Below are 24,442 nucleotides of genomic sequence, written 5' to 3'. Positions count from 1 at the left end.
CAACTGAGGCACCCAGGTGCCCCTCTACTTCACTTTTATAGAAGACCTATATTAGCATGGTTTCAGATTTCTTCACTTAGTGGAAACAGGTACTAAAGTAGGCTTTTCATAAAGCAAAGTGGCAGAACCTCAAACTTGTGAAAGCCAAGGGACACTCTGCTGTGTGCCATTTCTGCTTATGAAAGATGTTATAAGAACACTCTGCTTTTAGGGGCTCCTGGGTGGCTCAGTTGGTTAAGCATCCAACTTTGGCTCAGGTCATGATCTCACAGTTCATGAGTTTGAGCCCCGCGTCGGGCTCTGTGCTAACAGCTTGGAGCCTGGATCCTGCTTCGAATTCTGTGGCTCCCTCTCTCTCCCTCCCCTGCTCACGCTCTGTCTCTCAAAAATAAATATTTTTTTAAAAAATAAACACTCTGCTTTTGGATAGCACAGGGAACCTGTGTCAGATGTTCGTATTCTTTTATTTCGGGCTGTAAAAATTTGGCCGCGATGAATACTTTTGAGCAGGAAGCTTTGGCTATATCCATGGCTACGTATGTAGGCTAAATTCTCAGTGGAGTTCCTCATCAGAAAAATAACAAGCCTTTGCAAGATTTTATTTTTATACAAACGGCCAAAATGAAGCAACCCGGAGTCAGGCCAACTGTTCCTCCCTCGCCCCCACCAGCCAGCTTATCCGGGCGCAGCCTCAGCCCCTGCCCTCCTGACACAGGGTGCGGGGATTAAGTGCAGTGATTAAGGACAGTGCTGGCTTCCTTTGCTTTTGTGTTTTCTTACTTAGAAGATGCTCTCCTGAAGATTCCTGGACATTTATTTGTTTGTGTTTCTGGAAGTAGGGTTGCTGGGACCTAAGGCAACTGTAATTTTATTATTTAAAACATTCTACTTCTTGATCTGGGTGGTGGTTACAAGGATGTTCACTTTATAACTTCTTAAATGCTGTGCGTACATGTCTCATATACACATATTCATGTGTAAATATTTCACATTAAAAATTTTTGAAGGATAACACATGCAAAAACACACACTCCAAAAAAAAAGCAAAATATTTGTGTATTTGTGAAAAATCGACCTCCCTCCTACGTGGTGACCTGGCCCCAGCTGCTGCCAGGGTCGCACAATCCATCCGGCAGCTGCCTCCCCAGCCTGTGGCTCTCTGTTCAAGGGCAGGGCCAGGCTTCTGATGGGTACAACCTAGGCAAAGTGCTTCTAGGAAGACTTCTAAGTTGGGGGCTCCCCACACATGGAGCGGGGACTGACTCTTGCACTGGGCAGCCTGATGGAATGACAGCAGGTGGTCACCTTGCTGGACAGATGGGTTGACAGATGTTAAGAGACCCAGCAGAGGAGGAAGCAGGATTGGGCTGGCCAAGTGGCTGCCATCACCTGCCGCCCCCCGCCCCACACCCCGTACATATTCTAACCATCCCTCTGCCAACCCAAAGCCACAGCACATGTGTCTCACAGGCTGTGTCCACACTGAGAGGGGGACCCCTTCGGTTTCTGTGGGGGGAAGTGTTTGGGGTCTTTATTGGATGACATTACTTTTTATCAGGTTGTTAGTTCTTTCCATGTGGTTCTGTGGATGTGTTCTTTATTGTGACTGTTAACCTTTATTTACATACGACTAGGGGCGCCTGGGTGGCTCAGTTGGTTAAGCAGCCGATTTAGGCTCAGGTCATGATCTCATGCCTGAACCTGCTTCGGATTCTGTGTCTCTCTCTCTGTCCCCCCTCCCTGCCCCACTCATATTCTGTCTGTCAAAAAGTGAATAAACATTTAAAAAAATTACATATGATGAGATGCTTCTGCCCTTTTGGAAGACTATGTTTCCCCAGGAGGTGTGGAGCCAGCATTTATGAATCTGTTGGAAAGCTGCTTCCAATGGAGTTCCCTCAGTCCATCTGATTCTGGCAGAAGTCTGTCTCCTCTCCAGAAAAAAAATGCACTGGGAGAGAGGGGAAAAGAGCACGGACTTTGGGATGTAACGTTTGTAAAGGGGACAGGCCACCAGTTTCTGGGCTCCAGTGAGGCAGAATCAGGAGGATGGACACATAAGCAGAAAGGGGCAGGGCAGGGCAACAGGAGAGATCTTAAAAGACCGGGGCTTTCGGTGTCAGGAGAATTGAGGGAGTCAGATTGGAGGCTGCTCTTCCCCAGGCAGGAAGGGATGAGAGGGAGCAGCATGGTGACTGTAGAAAATGTGGCTTCAAGTAACATGGGGCTGGCAGTTAGAGGACAATCGAGCCAGGTTTTCTGAGGGCAAAGGATTTCCCAGGTTAGAATTCCATACCCAGCCAAACTGTCCATCAGTGATGAAGCCAGAGCAAAGACCTCTGCAGGCACTTTCACATCCGTTCTCAGGAAGCCACCAGAACACATCCTTTCCAAGAGTAAAGAAGTAAATTGATGAAGGGGACAGAAGACCTGGGACCCAAGCAACAAAGAATTCAACACAAAAGAGAAGTGGTGAAGAATTTAAGTCTCCAGAAACTCAAGCACGAACATGCACACAGAGGTTCAAGGCCTGTGACCATGTGCTTTTGGGATGAGGAGGCAAACGCTAAAAAAAACAGGTAAAAGTTGACACTGGTGGCCTATGGGAGCAAGAATCTGGAATAGGTGGGACACAGAAGTCCCAGTTTTTGTTATAAGCTTCAATAAATTGCTTGTTGAATTCTGTCTCTTATTTTGAAATAAATACAAATCAAACATTGTTAAGTACATCAGAACCATTAAGTGCTACCTTGAGACATGACTTGGATCCCATTTCAATTTCATAGATGCAAAGCTAGGCTAGGAATGACTTGCTAATTACTTCCATTTGTAATGACTGCTTTTGGTCATTTGTTTTTGTTTCTGTTTGATCCTGCCTCCTCCAAGGCACTAGTTATGTGACCTCCGGCAAAATGTGTAACCTGTCCGAATTCCATTTCCCGTTCTTCGTGACAGTTCTTGCAAGGGAAGAGTGAGATGCAGGCTTGAACATGCTCCTGCAGACCTCAAAAGTGCCAGTTACCTTTTCCCCTTAAGAGCCAATTCATTTCAAAAAGAATATGTTGGGCAAACTTAAAGCTACTATAATAGAAATGAACTATTAAAACACCACTATCTTGACAAATCACATCTCTACACTTTCCTAGGGAAGCAGATCTTCCTGAACAGGCTCTGGGGTGGGAAGCAGAATGCTAGCTGGGACTTGTCCATAAACACTGCCCAACCCCACTCAACTCCCCTCAGTCCTCCAGAACCAGGCGGGTCTGTGGTTTCAGCAAGCCCAGGCGGCCTGGCCGCCAAGCCTGGAGCAGGGCGGCGCTGATGCCTGCGCCTCTGAACTGTTCCTGGGTCTTGGCAAACAAGCGACAGTCATGACCAAGTAGTGATCCTTGTGGAAACCAATGTATGGAACTCATTACCCGTCTTCCTGCCAAACTAGGCACACCCAGGCCAGTCCCCTCTGCTACTCCTCTGCTGGATGATCTCTTCCCACCCTAGTTGTTGTGCGCCTGAGTCCTAGCAGCCCTGAAAGCCCAGCTCAGAAGCTACTTCCTCCACACGGGCCTCCATGAACCCCGCCTTCCTGGAAGTCCCCCAGGATTTCACCCCTCATTTAATATTTCATAAATCTTTGTTTGTTTGTTTGTTTGTTTGTTTTCTCCTTCCAGGAAAGACGTAAGGAGGCTCTGCATAGCATCTTTCTAAACTAGACAGTCATAAACTGGGGATCTTGGTGAGAAAATTCTCCGTATTTTCACTGTTCTCTAAAATGAAATTTAGCATTTCTCTCTATTCCAAACGGAGAGAACACACCCCGGTGAAACTAACAGTATCTGTGACTTGTCACCAATAGTAACAACATACATTTTCATAGCACATGATGTGGTGGCAGAGAACCTGAAATATCACTTATGTTCATCACTACTTTAAAACTATATTAATTAGGGGGCACCTGGGTGGCTCAGTTGGTTAAGCGTCCAACTTCGGCTCAGGTCATGATCTCCTGGTTTGTGGGTTCAAGCCCCATGTCGGGCTCTGTGCTGACAGCTAGCTCCGAGCCTGGAGCCTGTCTTCAGATTCTGTGTCTCCCTCTCTCTCTGACCCTCCCCTGTTCATGCTGTCTCTCTCTCTCTCTCAAAAATAAATAAAACATTAAAAAAATTTTAAAAACCTATATTAATTATTAGGCCTCCATCAGATACTGTTATTTATTGTGTTAAAGAAACACAACACAGAAGGAGAAAGAGAAACCCAAGCAGGCATCATACTCTCAGCACAGAACCCGACCCATGCCTCATTCCCATGACTGTGAGATCATGACCTGAGCCAAAATCAAGAGTCAGATGCTTAACCAACCGAGCCACCAGGCACCCCTCAATTATTCTATATTTTTAATGAACCTTAAAATTTAGAATAGTTGTAAATTTACTAAAGTTGCAAAGATAACTCAGAGTTCCCAAATACCTCACTCCCAATTTCCACTTTTGTTAACATCTTACATGCCTATGGTGCATTTGTCATAATTAAGAGCCAATATTGATACATTTTATTAATCATATTCCATAATTTATTCAAATCCCCTTAAGTTTTCCCTAACATCTTTTTGTCTTTCAGGAGTGCACCCAGAATATGCATAATATTTACTCATCACATCTCCTTAGGCTCCTCATGGCTGGGACAGTTTCTCAGACTTTGACCTCTCCGGGTTTTTGTTTTTTCATTGTTGTTGTTTATTTTTGCCTTTTTTTTTTTTTAACGATATTGAAGGTTTCGAGGAGTATTGGTCAGGCATTTTGTAGACTGTCCCTCCATTGGGATCTGTGTGCTGTTTTTTTGTTTTTTTTTTTAATGTTTTATTTATTTCTAGGAGAGAGAGAGAGACAGCGTGAGCAGGGGAGGGTCAGAGAGAGAGGGAGTCACAGACTGAAACAGGCTCCAGGCTCTGAGCCGGCAGTCAGCACAGAGCCCGACGCGGGGCTCGAACCCACGAACCGCGAGATCATGACCTAAGCGAAAGTCGGACGCTTAACTGACTAAGCCACCCAGGCGCCCCATCTGTGTGCTGTTTTAATCACAATTGGACTGGGTTAAGGATTTGGGGAGGAAGATCAAATCATCCAGTGTACTTACCGTCAATATGACTTATCACTGTTGATGGTGACCTTGATCACCTATTGCGGTCATGCTTGCCAGGCTTCGCTACTGTAAAGTGACTCTTTTGCTCCCTTTGAAAGAAAGTCACTAGGCACAGCCCACATTTAAGGAGTGGGAAGCTATGCTCCACGTTGGAGTATCTACAAAAATTATTTAGAATTCTGAATGGGAAATGTGTGGATGCTCCCTCGTTTATTTATCCAGTCATTTATTTATATCAGTACGGACTCATGATGTTTATTTTATACTTTGGGTTATAAGCCAGTGCTACTTTATTTTTGCTGCCATTATATTTAAAACAACATTATGAATGGGGCGCCTGGGTGGCTCAGTCGGTTGAGTTCTGACTTCAGCTCAGGTCATGATCTCACGGTTTGTGGGTTCAAGCCCTGCACTGGGTTCTGTGCTGACAGCTAGCTGAGCCTGGAGCCTGCTTCCAATTCTGTGTCTTCCTCTCTCTCTGACCCTCCCCTGCTCACGCTGCCTCTCTCTCTCTCTCTCTCTCTCTCTCAGAAATAAATAAAACGTTAAAAAAAATTAAACAAAAATAAAACAACATTATGAAGTGCAAGGGTGGATGAGCACCTCTAATCCCAGGCACACCGCAAATGCCTGCGGGGGTGCTCCTGTGGAGGGGAAATAAATTCCTGCAGACAAGGGACTTGGAGGGTGACCTCAACTTCCGCTTTCAGGTTTAGAAAACCCTGAGTTCCCCACAAGGGGTAAATAGAGTCGCTAAGGGGCAAATACACACGCACATCAGCAGTTAATTTTCTCTGCAGTCAGCAGCTTACAGATTTTGCTAGCAAGTGCCTGGGAGAAGGTCTGGGCCTGGCTGGTCCGGTGGGAACGCCCGGGCCCTCTGGCGCCCGGGGCCTGGCCCTGGGGGGATTTGAGGGGGAACGGAGGGGTGAACTCCTTCCCCGCTTCCTTCCAGCGTGCCTCCCTCGCATTCTCCGCTCGCCGCCGCCCTCCGCTCGGACCAAGAGGGGCGATCGCCCAGGAGCCCCGCGGGGTCACACGGGGCCGAAGACCGCCCGCGCAGTCTGGGCCAGGGCCCGGTGTCCGGGGACCCTTGGGCGGGTCTGCGGCGCTGGGGGGCGGTCCGAGCCCGGGACGGGAGGGGGCTGGACCCTTGGCCTGGGTCCCAGGGGGCGGCGCCGCAGCGCGGACAGGCCGGGTCCCTCCCAGGCGGGAGCAGAACAGGCGGTGCCCGGGCGGCCGCGGAGCTATGGACGGCAGCGGGCCCTTCAGCTGCCCCATCTGCCTGGAGTCGCTCCGGGAGCCGGTGACGCTGCCCTGCGGCCACAACTTCTGCCTCTCCTGCCTGGGCGCGCTCTGGCCGCACCGCGGCGCGGGGGGCGCCGCCGGGTCCGGAGGCGCGGCCCGCTGCCCGCTGTGCCAGGAGCCCTTCCCCGACGGCCTGCAGCTCCGCAAGAACCACACGCTGTCCGAGCTGCTGCAGCTCCGCCATGGCTCGGGCTCCGCGCCCGGGCCCGGCTCCGGCCCGGCCCCGGCCTCGGCCCCGGAGCCCGCGCCGCCCAGCGCCCCGCCCAGCGCCCCCGAGCCTTCGGCTCCCTGCGCGCCTGAGCCCTGGCCGGACGGCGAAGAGCCGGTGCGCTGCGACGCGTGCCCCGAGGGCGCCGCCCTGCCTGCCGCGCTCTCCTGCCTCTCCTGCCTCGCCTCCTTCTGCCCGGCGCACTTGGGCCCGCACGAGCGCAGCCCCGCGCTGCGCGGACACCGCCTGGTGCCGCCGCTGCGCCGGCTGGAGGAGAGCCTGTGCCCGCGCCACCTGCGGCCGCTCGAGCGCTACTGCCGTGCGGAGCGCGTGTGCCTGTGCGAGGCCTGCGCCGCCCAGGAGCACCGGGGCCACGAGCTCGTGCCGCTGGAGCAGGAGCGCGCGCTCCAGGAGGTGGGCACGCGCACCGGGGGCGCGCCGGGGCGGGCGAGGGCCGCGCGAGCCCGCCGAGGGTCCAGGATCGCCCCCACCCGTTTCCCGGGCAGGGTCTTAATGTCCTCCTCTAACCTGAGGCTCTTTGCGGTCCTTTCCAGTACGGGCAATGTCATCCATCCAGTCGCTGTGGAACGCTCTGCTGGAGATGGGAATGGGGGTCGTGGGGGCCCAGTGTGAAGGCGAAAAGGACACGAAGGCAGGGGGCCTGAAGCCCGGGCCTGGGCCAGCGGGGATCTAAAGGCAGGAGGGAGCGGAGCCAGGCCCGCGGGGACCCGGGCGGCTGATTCTGGCAGCGCGGCGGCTGTTGCGCCAGGCCGGGTTCTTGCCGGTTCCAGCTCACATTTGCCCTGGGCTGAGGCATCAGGTTTAGATGGGTGTGGCAGGCGACGGGAGTGTGGCAGAGGGGGGACAGAGCACACAGACCGCTCTTGTCCAGCTGTTCTGGGGGCCCGTGGTGGGAGCATGTGCGCGCAATGGGTCCACTACCTCCGCCCCCAGTTTCCTTTGGCTTCCAGCCCGGTCTTGGCGCCTCTGGCCTTGGGATTTTCCGTCTCTCCTGCCTGGAGCTGTGACTCATAAGACCCAGGGGACTTGCCCGGAATCCCCATTTTTTAGGCCTGGATTGGGGACACAGATTCTTTGGGGACAGCGGTCCCTAAGACAGCTGAAATGTCCTCTCATGCGGCACCCACCCCGCTCTCTTTCTCTGCATCTTCCTCACTGAAGGAAGTTCTCCAGGGAGTGTTAGCGACCCTGCGGAGCATGGATGGCCCCGCACTTGCCCACTGGTCAAAGCCAGCCAGGCTGTGCTCTCCCTTGGCGTTTGGGAATGGCACCAGCCTGGGCTTGAGGCACCTCTGGCATAACTATAGGGATCCTGGCCACTCTCAGCCCCACCTATGCACAGATACCGCTCCCTGGCCATCCCTCTCCTCCCCCTTGGTGAGGCCTGGTACCCCAGCGCAGGGCTGTGGCCTCCGCCAGCCCCTGTGTAATTAAGGATGCTTTCCACAGGCCGAGCAGTCCAAAGTCCTGAGTGCTGTGGAGGACCGCATGGACGAGCTGGGCGCTGGCATCGCACAGTCCCGGCGCACGGTGGCCCTCATCAAGGTCAGCCCCTGCCCTAACCCGGTCCCCCTGCAGTCCTAAGGCAGGCTGCTGGCAGTGTGGGCTCGTGGCACGGTGTGATCCTCCCTAAACAGGCCCATGCTCAGGGAATTGCCTGGCCCCACTGAGCGTGAGCGGCTCCCCCCACCTGGCATAGGTCCAGGGCAGCTCCGGCTAGTCCCTATGCCCCCACTAGAGGGCAGGGTGGGAAGGTGGGGTCCGGGAAGGATGGGGCCAGGATAACCCTCATCCTCTGCGTGGTCCCGTGCAGAGCGCAGCCGCAGCAGAGCGGGAGAGGGTGAGCCGGCTGTTCGCCGAGGCTGCGGCCATCCTGCAGGGGTTCCAGACAGAGGTGCTGGGCTTCATCGAGGAGGGCGAGGCCACCATGCTGGGCCGCTCCCAGGGTGACCTGCGGCGGCAGGAGGAACAGCGCAGCAGGCTAAGCCGGGCCCGCCACAACCTCAGTCAGGTCCCCGAAGCCGACTCAGTCAGCTTCCTGCAGGTGAGCGCAGTTCTTACGGGCCAGAGAGGGCACAGAAAGGGGGGTGGGCAACAAGCGGAGAAAGAAGGCAGCGGGTACCTGGCCCCCAGGGCTGCACCGTCCTCACAGCCAGAGGCGCTGTAGCCAGTGGGGGTCTTAAGAGTCATTGATCTACTACAGGAGCTCCTGGCACTCAGGCTGGCCCTGGAGGAGGGGTGTGGCCCTGGGCCCGGGCCCCCGAGGGAGCTCAGCTTCACCAAGTCATCCCAGGCCGTGCGGACGGTGAGAGAGCTGCTGACAGCCGCCTGTGCCAGCCAGTGGGAGCAGCTGCGGGGGCTGGGCAGCGATGAAGACGAGCTGCATAAGCTGGACACGGAAGGTGGGTGCCACCGCCAGTGATTCACCCTTCCCCCAGTGTCCCCACCCAGGGCCCCAGGCCTGGTACCCATTTAGGAGTGGAGGAAGGAAACTGTGCCTTGTGCACAGCGGGGACCCAACTCCTACCAGTGAATGGAGACACCACTCAGTAATGACCAGTCAGCCCCTTTGGCCACAGCCTAGGGGGCTGCAGGGGGGGGTGGCGGGGGGGCTTCTCCTGGCCTGCCCTCTAGTGGCTGAGGCCTGGGCTGGGAGGAGGTGGAGCAGGGAACACAGAGTGCCATATTTGGGGGTGTGCCTGTCCCCAGGCAGCTTGGGATGCTGGGAGGAAGGAGGAGAGGGGTTTCGGTCACAGGTTGGGAGGAGGAGCACCTCGCACTGCTGCCCAGCCACAACCAGCTGGGCAGAACCCCTCCCCCACTGTCTCCTCTTCTGCAGCCGATGCTGAGTCCCAAGACCCCGATAGCACCAACAGCTTGGAAAGTGAGGCTCCCAGGGATTACTTCCTCAAGTGTAAGTAGACAGCTGAGCTCTCCCCTCTGCTCACACTGGGCCCTCGCCAGGCTGCTGGGCTGGGCTCTAGCGCAGGAAGGCTTGTGTTCCCCTCCCTCGTTCTTAGGGTGAACTAGGTCAGCTCACTCTCGGTTCTCTCTAGTGGGGCCCAGTCATGCTGGTTGCTAAGGAGGGGAGGTGGGCACCTAGGGGAGGGGCTGTCCCACCTGCGCCTGGCCCTGAGCCCTGTGTCTCTCTCCCACCCATGGGAGCAGTTGCCTACATCGTGGACCTGGACAGCGACACAGCGGACAAGTACCTGCAGCTGTTTGGAACCAAAGGTGTGAAGAGAGTGCTGTGTCCCATCAACTACCCCGAGTCACACACCCGCTTCACCCACTGCGAGCAGGTGCTGGGCGAGGGTGCCCTGGACCGGGGCACCTACTACTGGGAAGTAGAGATCATCGAAGGCTGGGTCAGCATGGGGGTCATGGCCGAAGACTTCTCCCCACAAGAGCCCTATGACCGGGGCCGGCTGGGCCGCAATGCCCACTCCTGCTGCCTGCAGTGGAATGGCCGCAGCTTCTCCGTTTGGTTCCATGGGCTGGAGGCGCTCCTGCCCCACCCCTTCTCGCCCACCATTGGGATCTGCCTAGAATATGCCGACCGAGCCCTGGCCTTCTACGCCGTGCGGGACGGCAAGATGAGCCTTCTTCGGAGGCTGAAGGCCTCCCGGGCCCGCCGGAGCAGCTCCTTGTCTTCCTCCATTGACCCCTTCCAGAGCCGCCTGGACAGCCATTTTGCAGGGCTCTTCACTCGCAGGCTGAAGCCTGCCTTCTTCCTGGAGAGTGTGGATGCCCATCTGCAGATCGGGCCCCTTAAGAAATCCTGCATATCTGTGCTGAAGAGGAGGTGATGCAGGGGGACGTGGGGCCTCCTGCAATGTCCCAGCTCCTGGGAAGCTTGCTTCTCTGCACCCCCGTCTTGCCCCGGGGAATGCACCTTGGGGTCCCCCACATCCCCAGGCTTCTCCTCCCTGGAGGCCTCACCTTCCATATACTTGGCCTTCCCCGCGGACCCCTGGAAGTGCCCTCAGACCCTGTCCGCCTGTGGGCTTTGTGTCTGGGAGAGAAAGCCAGAGCTGGGACAGATCCAGGCTACCCCCAACCCCTCCTTTTCCAGGGTCCTGGGACAGTGCCTGGCACATAATAGGTGCTGAATAAACGTGTGTTGAATGAATGACTCCTTTCTCTATCCTTCTGTCCACCCCCTAGAGAGTTCCTAGGACTTTCATTTTTTGAGAGCTGGTCGTAAAAGGCAGGAGGGGCCCGAAAAGAGATGCCTGTCCTTTGGGGTAGTCGACTCCCTAGTTCAGGGCAGGGGCAGCTCGATCGAGGTGGCTTCCTCCTCGGGGGGCTGACCCCCGCCCCAGTCATTCCGGCTGCCTGAGGGCTTTGTGGCCTGGTTCCCACCAGCTATTTTCATCCCTTGATGCCACAGCCCGATCCTGGCCCTGCCCATGGTGTCTGTGCCCAGGGTTAAACGCAGACAGCACACTGCCCAGAGCAGGGCACCGCTCCTGGGTGTGGGCCAGAAAGTTCGAGAGCTTCTTTCACACACACCTCAGTAGTCGGGGAGGCTTGTGGCTGAGCCTGCCCCAGGGTGTGGCTGGAGGCTAAGAGCTTCTACAATAAAGGGGTCTCTGTCCCTCCTCTGGAATCCGCCTCACCCCACCCCTCCACACCCACCGGGGCAGCCGGAACAGGGCTCCACGCTGGGGAGACCCAGGCCCAGCGACCCCGCAGACTGTGTGCTTTGAGCCCAGGAAGGCCCAGTGCCCCCTCCTGCTGCCTCAGGGCCCTCCACCTGGTCGGGGACACCCACCCAAGTTCAGCTTGCTCCCGGTCCCTGGGAGTGAGTGGGCGTGTCTCCAGGCCGCCCCTCCTCCCCGTTCTCTATGGTCAGGTGCACCCTAGAGAGGGTCCACGCCTGGAGGGCAGGGACAGACGGAGGCCTCCCAGGCGCTAGCCCAAGGTCAGACGGGACAATGGGTGAGTTATGCAGCCAGACGGCAAGGCCATACAAGTCCCAGCGGCTGCCTCCCTCGGCAGCTAAAAATAGACCCTCCTTCGAGCTCTGCTTCTGCCCCAGCAGCCAGGATGTTGTTTTTCCGGGTGGGGCCTCCTTGCTCCTGGTGCTTTGTGTTCGCAAACGGTTTCCGTGGCAGCCAGGGCCCCCGGCTCCCCAGAATGGGGAAGGCTGCTCCTGTCACCATCACAAACATGGACAGACGGGAGTCCCCTCCCCTCCTACCTTTCACAGAGCCCCAGCCCCGCATCCCCTGTTCTCGGCTCTTCCTGCCCCCAGCTTGGCCCGCCCCGCCCCAAAGAACCCTCGGGGACCTGAAAAGTCAGGTCCTGCCACTTGCAGAGCGGCTCCCAGCTTCCAGAACGCCCGGAACCTCGTGCATCTTAACGCCAAATCCCAGCATCTGCAGCTTTCCAGCTCAACGCAGGGGATTGGCTCACCCCTGGCTGGGCCTGATCCAGGTTTCAGAGTTATCCACAGTCTGCAGTGTTACCTGCAGCCGGCACTTCCTCCGAGGCTTCGGGGTGCTGCTGGGGCTGGAGGGATGGCTCCTGCCTGAGACTCTGAGATCTCCAGCTCCACGGAGGTACACTGAGGCACGGCAGGCTGGCAGAGGAGGAGGAGCGAGCCAGGCGGCCCGCCCCTCACCGTCCCTGCCAGCACTTAAATCAGAGCAGATGGTACGTGCTTCTTCCAGTCCGCTCAAAAAGGGAAACCGTTTAAAAGAAAAACTGTTAGATGGGGTGCCTGGGTGGCTCAGTCGGTTCAGCGTCTGACTTCGGCTCAGGTCATGATCTCACGGTTCATGAGTTCAAGCCCCGCATTAGGCTCCGTGCTGACAGCGAGGAGCCTGCTTGGGATTCTCTCTCCCTGCTCCTCCCCTGCGTGTGGCCTCGCTCTTTCTCTCAAGGTAAACAAAATGAAAACAAAAGAAGCACTGGGTGTTGTATGGAAACCAATTTGACAATGAATTATATTTAAAAAAGAAGAAAAAAAAAAGTTAGAAAACCACCAATCTAATCCAAACCTTCTACTTCTTTCTTTCTTTTTCTTTTTCTTTTTTTTTTTCCAGAGGAAGTAACTGAGGAACAGAGACCTCCAGGACCTGCCCAGTCCAGGTCACCAGCTCCATGTTCCACAGTGTAGGTACGTCCTGGCCTTAGAAATGTCTAAACACACACAGACACACACATTTCACACACACGCTTCACACACATGCACTCACACACCTCATACACGTACACACCCTGCTTCCCAGCACTGTCGCCTGTGTAAGAACTGCCCTCCCGGCGCCCCAGTTCCCACGGCCCCCAGAGCCCTTGGCAGAGCTGCCCGAGGGCCTGTGGTCTCCAGGCCCCCCGCCAAGCCTTGGCTGGTCAACAACAATGGGACAATGGCAGAGAGCATGAACGGTCTTCTGTTGCTATTAGCTGAATCTGGCTCCTTTGGGCCAGGCCGGGAGCCAACCTCCCCTTGAGCTTTGTTTCTGTGGGAAAATGAGCTCCAAAATTCCAAACAAGCGACTGAGCAGCGGGGCTTCGCACTGTCTTGGCAGCCACTGCCCGGCCCTGGGTCCTCACTTGTTTGGGTTTGTCTCCTGCCCCCTCCCCACAATCCAGGAGGAGAGAAGCCCACCGCCCTCTCCCCTCCCTTCTCATCCCCCTCCTCCCAGGGAACACTCAAAGAAGTGCCTTCCTTCACCTCCCCTCCTCCCAGGCTCAGGGCGAGGCTGGACCCAGGACTGTGGCTAAACGGGAGGGCCTGGCCAGGAAGACAGGGCTGAACTGGGCGGGGGCCCTGCGGGGCTGGTGCTAGGGCTTCTGTGTGTGTGTGTGTGTGTGTGTGTGCGCGCGCGTGTGTGGGGGGGGGGCGGGGTGGGGGTGGGGGTCGGAATAACGCTCAGCTGCAGGGCCTGAGTCTCACTCAGCCCCGCATACAGTACACACATTCCCATTTGATGCCAATGTGTAAAACGTGAACCGTGAGGTCACTCTTCTGCTGCACGGCCACATCTTCCAGAAGATTCATAGGAGCTGTAGAAGGCCCTGGGAGGTCCGCATGGGCTTCACCCAGGACGCAGCTCTCCACCTCCACCTTCTTCCTCAGGGCCTTCAGAGAAGGAGCTGGGGCGACACAGGCCCAGAGGCACATGGAGCAGAGCACCGAGGCAGGTAGGAAGTATACTTTGGTGTTCTGTGTGATTTACCTTTAAAAGACATTCAGAGTTTGAATTTTACTCCATAAGCTCTCCTATTTTGCTCTAATATTAAAAAGCAATGCTTGGGGCTCCTGGGTGGCTCAGTCAGTTAAGTATCTTACTCTTGATCTTGGGTCAGGTATTGATCTCGGGGTTGTGGGTTCTGGCCTTGAGCTGGGCATGAAGCCTTCTTAAACAAACAGGGTGCCTGGGTGGCTCAGTCGGTTAAGCATCCCACTTCTGCTCAGGTCATGATCTCGCAGTTCATGAGTTCGAACCCCACATCAGGCTCTGTGCCTGACAGCTCAGAGCCTGGAGGCTGCTTCGGATTCTGTCTCCCCCTCGCTCTCTCTGCCCCTCGCCTGCTCTCACTCTGTCTCTGTGTCTCTCAGAAATAAATACACATTTAAAAATATTAAATAAACAAGTGGCGTTTGAGTGGCTCAGTCAGTTAAGCGTCCGACTCTTGGTTTCGGCTCAGGTCATGATCTTAACAGTTGGTGGGTTTGAGCCCCGCGTCGGGATTTTCACTGACAGCATGGAACCTGCTTGGGATTCTCTCTCTCTGCCCCTCCCCTGCTCATGCTCTGTCTTCGTCTCCCTCAAAATAAGTAAATAACCTTTAAAACAAAAACAACCAAAACAACAACAACAACAACAACACACACACACACACACAAAAGCAATGCTTTTCTGCCCCAGCAGTGAGAATGTTTTGGGGCATGAGTTTTGGAATCAGAAAGCTTTGGCTAAAAACTTCCCTTCAGCCATTTCTTTTTTTTTTAATATTTTTTATTTATTTCTAGGAGAGAGAGAGAGAGAGCATGAGCAGGGGAGGGTCAGAGAGAGAGGGAGACACAGACTCCGAAATGGGCTCCAGGCTCTGAGCTGGCAGTCAGCACAGAGCCCGATGCGGGGCTCAAACCCACAAACCTCGAGATCGTGACCTAAGTGAAAGTTGGACGCTTAACCGACTAAGCCACCCAGGAGCCCCAACCCCTTCAATCATTTCTTAACTGTTGGCATTGGGCAGGTACTTAGCCCCTCCATGCCTGGGTTTCCTCATTGTAAAATAGGGATGAGAGTGGAACTGCATAGCAGTTTTGAAGATTAAAAGATAATTTAGAGAAAGTGGTACAAGCCCTGGCACGGTGAGATTTCAGTAAGTGCTATTATAGTAGTAGTATTTCCTGTTGTTATTACTCCCCAGCATAATCGAGTAAAATCAGTGCTCTTGGGGGATTTGTGAATCCTTGGGGGATCCCCAGATCTGTTCTTCGGGAGCTAAGATTAGCCCAGACTTGAGTCTGCCAGGCCACTGCATCATGTCCCACTCGCTAAGATTGGAAACTTTCACTCTCTCACTTAACAATATTTATTCAGTGTGGGGCGCTGTGCTCAGTGCTAGGGAGACAGGGGTGAGTGACCTAAACAGAGACGCCCCAGCTCTCATAGGAACCCCACAAACGATAACTGTGACTACAGGGGACAAGGGCAGTGACCCCGGCTCTTGGGAGACACCCAAAAGAACTGAACACAGGGACTTGGCCAGATACTTAGACACCCATACTCCTAGCAGTTTTTGACGATAACCAAATGGTGGAAGCCTTCCAAGTGTCCATCCGCAGATGAACCGATAATCAAAATGCGGTTTGTACATATAATAGAATATTATTCAGCCTTCAAATGGAAGGAAATTCTGACCCTTGCTACAACGTGGATGAAACTTGAAGACATTACACTAAATGAAATAAACCAAAAGTGAAAGGACAAATCTTTTTTTTTTTTTTTTTAATGTTTTATTTATATCTGAGAGAGAGAGAGATAGCGTGAGCAGGGGAGGGTCAGAGAGAGGGAGACACAGAATCTGAAGCAGGCTCCAAGCTCTGAGCTAGCTGTCAGCACAGAGCCCAACGTGGGACTCGAACCCATGAACGGTGAGATCATGACCTGAGCCGAAGTTGGATTCTTAACCAGCTGAGCCACCCAGGCACCCCAATGAAAGGAGAAATCTTATATGATTCTGTTTATATGGGGTTCCTAAAGGGGGGGAGGGAGGAGTTAGCATTTACTGGGGACAGTTTCAGTGTGGGACGATGAAGAGGTTCCGGAGATGGAAAGTGATGATGACTGCACAACAGTGTACTGAATGCCACCAAATCTCGGCCTTAGAATGATTAAAACAGTAAAATTTTTTTCAATTTTTTAAAACTTTATTTTGAGAGTGAGACAGAGTGTGAGCAGAGGAGAGGCAGACACAGGATCTGAAACAGGCTCCAGGCTCCAAGCTGTCAGCACAGAGCCCAACGTGGGGCTCGAACCCACGAACCGTGAGATCATGATCTGAGCCGAAGTCGGACCCTTAACTGACTGAGCCACCCAGGCGCCCCAACAGTAAATTTTTTTAAAGTAAACTCTACCCCCAACGTGGCGCTCACACTCAGGACCCAGGGATCAAGACTCACACGCTCTTCCAACTGAGCCAGCCAAGCGCCCCCGAACAATACATTTTATGTGTATTTGACCGCTGAGAGGGGCCAGAACACGCCTCCTCTGCTAATGAGACAAAAAACAGCAGATGCCGGAAGGGCATTCTGACCTCCCCGTTTCTTCCTGAAAAGAGGAGATAAAACTCCCACATGAAAGATGCTCTCCCTACACCAGGAAGAAAAAAACATTCTTATCACCAGGGAGGGGGTGTTGAGGCCTAGGGACATCTGTACAAACCAGCCTTGTTAAAATAACTCGTCACTTCCTTTGCCCTTCGTTTCCACAATTACTCCTCTTTGTCCAACCTAGTGTATGAGCACTTAGGCCTAAGCCCGTGAAGGCTCCTGCATACATACACAATTAAAGTCTGCTGCTTTTTCTCCTGTTAATCTGTCTGATGTCAACCTGATTGATTCTCAGGTCCAGCTAGAGCCCCTAAGAAGGCAGAGGGAAAGTTCTGCCTCCCCTAGGATACAGTGAAAACAAACAGAACAAAACAGAAGCTTCCCAGAGACAGAATAAAAAGAAAAGGACAGTGGCCATGAGAAGGGACCCTTACAGGGCTGGGGACGGGCATTTCCAGGGATGACCTTCCTGGAGGGACAGCAGAGGCCTGAAGGCCAAGGACAAGGAGAGCAAGTATGGGGGGCGGGGGGGAGGCGCTGGCCTGAGCACTCTGGGCCAGAAGTGCAATAAGAGTAGGGAACAGGATGAGGCAGACCAGCCAGGTCTGCCAGGGCAGAGATGATTCTGGGCTTTTGCTGGGAGTACTGGGAAGCCAAGTCAGGATGTCACATGGAGAAGCAATGCAATCAGATCGGAAAGCCTAAAATCACTCCGGGGGCGCCTGGGCGGCTCAGTCGGTTAAGCGTCCGACTTCGGCTGAGGTCATGATCTCACAGTTTGTGAGTTCGAGCCCCGCGTTGGGGTGTCTGCTGTCCGCGCAGAGCCCACTTCGGATCCTCTGTCCCCGTCTCTCTCTGCCCCTTCCCCACTTATGCTCTCTCTCAAAAATAAATATTTAGGGGTGTCTGGGTGGATCAGCCGGTTAAGTGTCCGACTTGGGCTCAGGTCATGATCTCACGGTTCGTGGGTTCGAGCCTCATGTCGGGCTCTGTGCTGACAGCTAGCTCGGAGTCTGGAGCCTGTTTCAGATTCTGTGTCTCCCTCTCTCTCTGACCCTCCCCTGCTCTCGCTCGCTCTCTCTCAGAAATAAATAAAACATAAAATAAATAAATATTTAAAAATAAAGTTATTTTTAAATAATAAAATTAAAATAGAATAAAATCACTTTGTTATTTAGGTGAGAAGTGGGTTTAAGGAGGGAAAAGCAGATGAGAGGGACTAAGGATGCCCCACCTGGCATCTTTCCAGGAGGAAGGACAGGAGCCTCCCCAGCCCTGGGAAGGAGCATCCAGAATAGCAGGGAGGGGCCCACATCCACAACCGCCTCTCTTGGTCTCTCTTCTCCCTGAGTCTCCTCCATCAGAGGGGTCCCTCCAGGCGTGGCTCCTCCGCGCTGGGGTGGGGACACCTTCAGAGGTGGTGCCCATGATTTTCCAGGGCTTCAGAGGCACAGAAGTGGGGAACGGACAGTGGGAGGCTTAGGTAAACACTGCTACAGCAGGGACTGCTCAGAACAGGCCTTGCAGGGGCAGCTGGGTGGCTCAGTCGGTTGAGCGTCCGACTTCGGCTCAGGTCATTATCTCACGGTTCATGGGTTCGGGCCCCGCGTTGGGCTTTGTGCTGACAGCTGGGAGCCTGGAGCCTGCTTCAGATTCTGTGTCTCCCTCTCTCTCTGGCCCTCCCCTGCTCACGCTGTGTCTCTCTCTGTCTCAGAAATAAATAAAACATTAAAAAAAAAAAAAAAAGAACAGGCCTTGCAGCTGCATCTGGGAAGATTGAACTTGACAGAGCAGGGAGGTCTGGGCTGGGAACTTGGGGTGGGGCTCATCTCCATAGCAACCAGAAATAGCCCCAGGCGGGCCCTGGCTCTGCCTTCTGATGGAGGAGCAAGGAACTTTTGTTACTGAAATACCCACAGTCAAAATGACCTGCCCAGAATAGCTCAGTTCCACGTTACCAGCCCCTCACGTGGCAGCGGCCACACCGACCTCGTGGCCTACCCAACCAGTGGTGACCGGAAGTTGAAGGTTACCAAGAGTCTTTCTCTCACTGGCTTGTTTGAAAGATGACAACTGGCTGAGTGAAAGAACTGGTATATTAAGCATGAATTTGTTCAACACTCGGGTACAAGAACTGTCAGTATTTTTCCTACATCACATAACATTTGATGATGAGCTATCCTTTGCCAAGAGGGTAAGATATTCAACCCCAGGCATGCTTGGAGGGGTGGCTGTGGTCTTTGTCCTTGAGCACAATAATCTGGGATTTACGTGGTGCCACTGGTTAGGAGAGCTTCTCCGTGTGAGAATCTTCTCTCCGCAGGGACAGCTCTTGAGATGCCCGCTGTCTGAGCCCAGGTGGTCCTGGTATGGCGAGCCTTCTCTCCCCTGGGCCAAGCAAGGGTTGAGGATGGCGCCCAATTGTTTTCCTGCCTCAAACCCACTGTAGCAGTTTGCTAGAGAAAGTACCACAAAGTAGGCGGCTTAAACTACAGAAACTGGGGGCGCCTGGGTGCCTCAGTCAGTTAAGCATCCAACTTCGGCTCAGGTCATGTTCTCATGGTTCGTGGGTTCGAGCCCCACGTCGGGCTCTGTGCTGACAGCTCAGAGCCTGGAGCCTGCTTCAGATTCTGGGTCTCCCTCTCTCTCTCTCTCTCTCTCAAATGAATAAATGTTAAAAATTTTTTTTTTAAATGTTTTATTTATTTCTAGGAGAGAGAGAGAGAGACAGCGTGAGCAGGGGAGGGTCAGAGAGAGAGGGAGTCACAGGCTGAAACAGGCTCCAGGCTCCTAGCTGGCAGTCAGCCCAGAGCCCGACGCGGGGCTCGAACCCACGAACCGCGAGATCATGACCTAAGCGAAAGTCGGACGCTTAACCGACTAAGCCACCCAGGCGCCCCTAAAAAATTTTTAAAAATATTAAAAAAATAAAATCAACTACAGAAACTCTTGTCTCACTGTTCTCAAGGCCAACGTTCGAAATCAAGGTCTTGGCAGATTTAGTTCCTTCGGAGGCTGCGAGAGAGAATCTGTACACAAGGCCTCTGACTTCTGGCGGTTTGCTGACACTATTTGGCAATCTTTGGCCTGTAGAACTCTGCCTTCATCTTCACATGGCTTTCCCTGTGTGCCTGACTGTGTCCAAATTTCCCCTTTTTATAAGAACAACAGTCCACTGGATTAGAGCCCACCCTCATTACCTCATCTTAACTAATTATATCCGCAAAAACCCTACTTCCACTTAAGGTCATGTTCTGAGGTACTAGGGGCTAAGGTTTCAACATATGAATCTGGGGAAGACACAATTCAACCCATAACACTTCTGGATGCTGGGGTTGGGCCTCTAGGGGCCCCATGAGTCCAGCATCGGCTTCCAGCGTGCTCTGCCAACAGGGGGCGCTAGAGAGCATGCAGGGCTCCAGGAGGAGAAGGAAACGGCACTTCCTGGGGGTTTGGGGCTCCCCAACATCACAGGAAGTCTTCTTCACTAGTGGTGGCAGCTCCGTCCACTTCCGGGACACCTTGGCATCCTTTGCTTAACCTTTTCCGTTACCTCGCTACCTAAGTGTACAGTGACACGCCCACCTTTCTACCTGTTTCTCTTCTTCACAGTAAATGCTCTCTGGTCCCATAGCTGCTGTGGTTCGTCTTCTGACTGGACCCTTTGACAACCCCAAACCACAGTCCTTTTTGTTCCGCACCCCTGCTCTCAACAGCCACACCCCACCTCTTGGGACTGGCAAATGCGAGCAGGGCAAGTGGGTTAACTCTAGAGGATCCCCCAAACTCCGCTTCTGCCCCTGGGCTCTGGGAAGTACCGCGTCCCCTCTGCAGCTCCAGCCATGTGCCCTCTCCCGCCCTCCAGCTCTCCCGGCCCCAGCTGCACACAGTGGGCCTCTTTTTCTTAGAAGGATGCGGAACTTCTGCGCTCAGCCAGCACTGACAACATCTGTCAGAGAACCCATAAGCCCACCCTGGGAGCAGGAAGGCTTGTTTACCCTCTTGGCTGAGAGACTCACTCACGGCTACCACGTGAAGAGTGAAGAAAAACTGAACAACTGCTCAGCCCTGCAAAGAGGCTGAGACTTAACCTAAATCACACTGATGCAGCCCTTTAGCATCCTGGTTTGGGAATCCTAAATATGAGACAGCTTATCAGCTTCAGGAGCTGCAGGCCCCCGCGGTGGGGGGGGGGGGTTGCCATCCTCCACTCCAGCCCTCCCCTCACCTTCTCTCATTCCACCCACTCCCACCCTCATCCTTTCTTCTGGAACAGGGGTTTTCAACCTGAAGATTGCATACTCAATTTAGTGCATAGCAATTAGCAATTTTTTTAACTGAAAAAATTTTTAATGTTTATTTTTTATTTATTTTTTATTTCTAGGAGAGAGAGAGAGACAGCGTGAGCAGGGGAGGGTCAGAGAGAGAGGGAGTGACAGACTCTGAAATAGGCTCCAGGCTCTGAGCTGGCAGTCAGCACAGAGCCCGACGCAAGGCTCGAACCCATGAACCGCGAGATCATAACCTAAGCGAAAGTCGGACGCTTAACTGACTAAGCCACCCAGGCGCCCCTTATTTATTTTTGAAAGACAGAACACAAGCAGGGGAGGGGCAGAGAGAGAGGGAGACACAAAAACTGAAGCAGGCTCCAGGCTCTGAGCTGTCAGCACAGAGCCCGACGCCAGGCTTGAACTCAGGAACTGTGAGATCATGACCTGAGCCGAAGTCGGCGCTTAACCGACTGAGCCACCTGAGCACCAGAGCAATTTTTTTTTAATTACAAAATTAAATAGAAAATTTCAGAGTACATCAAAACAGAAAAATAGTCCCAGAGCTGGCCTAGGGAAAATCAGAATTTTGCTTTTTGTATTTTGTTTTTAGCTGATGTAATTCTATCTCCTTCTGGGGGGAGGGAAAAAGATAGCACTCATGATAAAATGGCTTAAGCCATTTTTAGACAAATTTCAATAGCATTAAGATTCGTTCCGGGAAATTGGTTACCCACCTACCCACCCAGCTGTCTTCAGTCAGGGGCCCAGTGGGGGTGCGTGGCTGGCTCAGTTGGTTAAGCGTCTGGCTCTTGATTTCAGCTCAGGTCATGATCTCATGGTTCGGGGGATCGAGCCCCACGTCCGGCAGGGTTCCATGTGCTAATGGTGAGATCCCTGCTTGGGATTCTCTCCTCTTTCTCTGCCCCTCCCCCTGCAGCCTGGATCTGGGGCTCGCCCACTAATCCTTGGGAATTACAAAGCCTGTCTAGGGGTATCCTGATAAGAAAGCAGCAGTCACCGAGAGGGAATCGTCAGACTCATAACCACTGCATGACCTTGGGAGAAACCCATGTTTTCTGCTTGCTTTGCTGTAGCCTTTATCTGTGTCCCTCCTCTCTGCCTGACTGCTGGGCTGGTCTTTTCTGCTTCAGTCTGAGCTGATTTTTACTCTTTTGGTCCCAAACAGGTTTCTCCTCTTTCAGCTGCACTTTTAAAATACACATCTGTGTGTACTTCATCCTGATATAAAATGTATTTCTTTTTCTTTCATTTTTGAAAGAGAGAGAGAGGGAGGGAAGGGCAGGGGGTGGGGGGAGAACAGAGGCTCCAAAGCAGGCTCTGTGCCAACAAACAGCAGTGAGCCCCATGCAGGGCTTGAACTCACAAACCTTGAGATTATGACCTGGGCCAATGTTGGACGCTCAACTGACTGAGCCACCCAGGTGCTCCTAAATGTTTCTCTTACTGTGGGGTAGGCGTTAAGATAAATAAATAAAAATAGAGCCACCATGTGGTAAACTGCTTCCCAAACTTTGTAATGTTATGGCTCAGATAGAGAATGATTATTTGTTCAGTACAAATGGGATTTGTTCTGCTCACTGGGACAACTGCGTGATGCTTCGAGGGGCTGCAGAGGTGACTGGGCCCCTGGACCAGTCACCCTGGCCCCCACCGGGCTGTCCCAGGGTGAAGGGAGCAGTATGCTGGGCATACTTGGGCCCCTGCTTAGCACACCACACAAGAAAGCGCCCCTCTGGTAAAAAAAAAATCTCACTCGAGATTAGGAGGGATCACAACTCAGCAAAGAGCTATCTTTTCCGGAAACAAGCAGAGCCTGTATGGACTTGAAGGTGGAAGTGTGAGTTCTGACAATTGGACCCAGACAGGCGGCACTTTGCTGCGAACTCAGTTCAGCTATGAATTGCCCTTGAGCCTCTCAGCGTGGGAACTAGAAGCCACTGACCCCTTTCACAGCTGGGAGATTCTAATATGTTTATATGTTGTGTGTTTATTTTATTATTATTCTATTTAAAGATTTTATTTATTTTTAAAGATTTTGTTTCCAAGCCATCTCCACACCCAACGTGGGACTCGGACTCACAACCCCAAGACATCATCGAACTCACATCATCGCATGTGCTACTGACTAAGCCAGCCGGGCGCCCCCACAGTCGTATATTTTTATTAAATTTGCAAAATTTGGACATCGAAGCTGGACTCAACTGAGCCTGCTATCTCGTCTCCACTCTGACTTCCTCTTCAACACATTTCCTTTCCTGTCAGGAGGCCTAATGATGGCCACATACTGCGTTTTCCTGATTGTATATTTTAGTTCTCAAACAAGGCCTGCAAAAGCTTTAGGCCCCACAAAACCTGCAGTTGACTTTGTGAGCAGCCAAGTTTCGCAGAGGGTGGGGGTGGGAAGGTACTGGTTCCCACCTTCCCTTTTATGGTCCTCGAAGCTGCCATTCTTACATACCCTTTACTGGGTGGATTTTCACTTTCGTTTTGAAATTTGTTATTAATACTGAGAATGTGCACAATGAACAATGAAACATTACAACAGAGTAGACAATAAATACAGAGTCACCAGCCTGCCCTGAATGCCCAGAGTCATGCCTCAGTGGGATAAGCCAAAAACAATGTCTGCTGGTTCTTTCCAGAAATTTTATCTTTTTTTTAAGGTTTATTTGTTTTTAAGAGAGAGGAGGAGACAAGAGTGTAAGCAGGGGAGGAGCAGAGAGAGGGAGACACAGAATCTGAAGTAGGTTCCAGAGCTGTCAGCTCAGAGCCAAACATGGGCCTCGAACTCATGGACTGTGAAATCATGACCTGAGCTGAAGTCTGACACTTAACCAACTGAGCCACCCAGGCACCCAACTTTCTGGAAAATTTAGATCTACATCTAGATCCTAATTTTAGTACAAACAGAAGCTTTTTTTCTTTTCTTTTTTTTTAAAAGCATATTCATGCACCAGTTTGTACTTACACTTGATTTTAGTGAAAAGGCTGAGAAGCGATTATACACCAGCTTGTACTTAACAACCTGACAATTTTTCTGTATCTGCACATAGAATTTGCCTTCAGTTTTTTTTTGTTTTGTTTTTAAACAGCTACATAGACTGTATGTGCCAAAATTAATGTAACTGCTGGGGCAGATTATATCACGGTCCATCATGGCAGAAATTCTTGCCCTAGTCCTGCAAGGTCCCACCTGCTTCTGCGTAAGACCTCGCAGAAGGCCAGGGGCACCTGGGCGGCTCAGTCAGTTGAGTTTCCAACACTTGATTTTGGCTCAGGTCATGATTTCACAATTCATGGGATCGAGCCCCGCAATCAGGCTCTGTGCTGACAGTGAAGGGCCTGCCTGGACTTCTCTCTCTCTCAAAAATAAACTTTATTTATTTATTTATTTTTAAAATTTTTAATGTTTTATTTATTTCTAGGAGAGAGAGAGAGCGTGAGCAGGGCAGGGCCAGAGAGAGAGGCAGTCACAGACTCCGAAACAGGCTCCAGGCTCCGAGCTGGCAGTCAGCCCAGAGCCCGACGCGGGGCTCGAACCCACGAACCGCGAGATCATGACCTGAGCGAAAGTCGGACGCTTAACCAACTAAGCCACCCAGGCGCCCCTCAAATATAAACTTTAAACAATATATAAATAAAATCAAACTCTGATCCTGTAAAATTGCTGCTCCACCCCCCCCC

The 24,442-nt window shown here is 52.8% G+C and overlaps 1 protein-coding gene and 1 long non-coding RNA gene across 2 annotated transcripts; both read left to right on the top strand.

Annotated features, from left to right (window-relative positions):
- Positions 1–6,377: 6,377 nt before the first annotated feature.
- Positions 6,378–10,805, top strand: TRIM47 (tripartite motif containing 47). Its single transcript, XM_039226186.1, has 6 exons — positions 6,378–7,066; positions 8,123–8,218; positions 8,487–8,717; positions 8,877–9,075; positions 9,513–9,587; positions 9,842–10,805. Exons 1-6 carry the CDS (start codon positions 6,386–6,388, stop codon positions 10,480–10,482), a joined length of 1,923 nt encoding a protein of 640 aa, XP_039082117.1. The 5' UTR covers positions 6,378–6,385; the 3' UTR covers positions 10,483–10,805.
- A 747-nt stretch (positions 10,806–11,552) lies between these two features.
- On the top strand, positions 11,553–22,828 carry LOC120228071. Its single transcript, XR_005527404.1, has 4 exons — positions 11,553–11,617; positions 12,727–12,800; positions 13,761–13,825; positions 22,791–22,828. It is a non-coding gene; the product is annotated as an uncharacterized LOC120228071 (long non-coding RNA).
- Positions 22,829–24,442: the final 1,614 nt, after the last annotated feature.

This window comes from Hyaena hyaena, unplaced genomic scaffold (genome assembly GCF_003009895.1).
Source record: "Hyaena hyaena isolate Hyena2069 unplaced genomic scaffold, ASM300989v1 scaffold_21, whole genome shotgun sequence".
NCBI lineage: Eukaryota > Metazoa > Chordata > Mammalia > Carnivora > Hyaenidae > Hyaena > Hyaena hyaena.
This window is presented reverse-complemented; position numbering and strand designations above follow the sequence as displayed.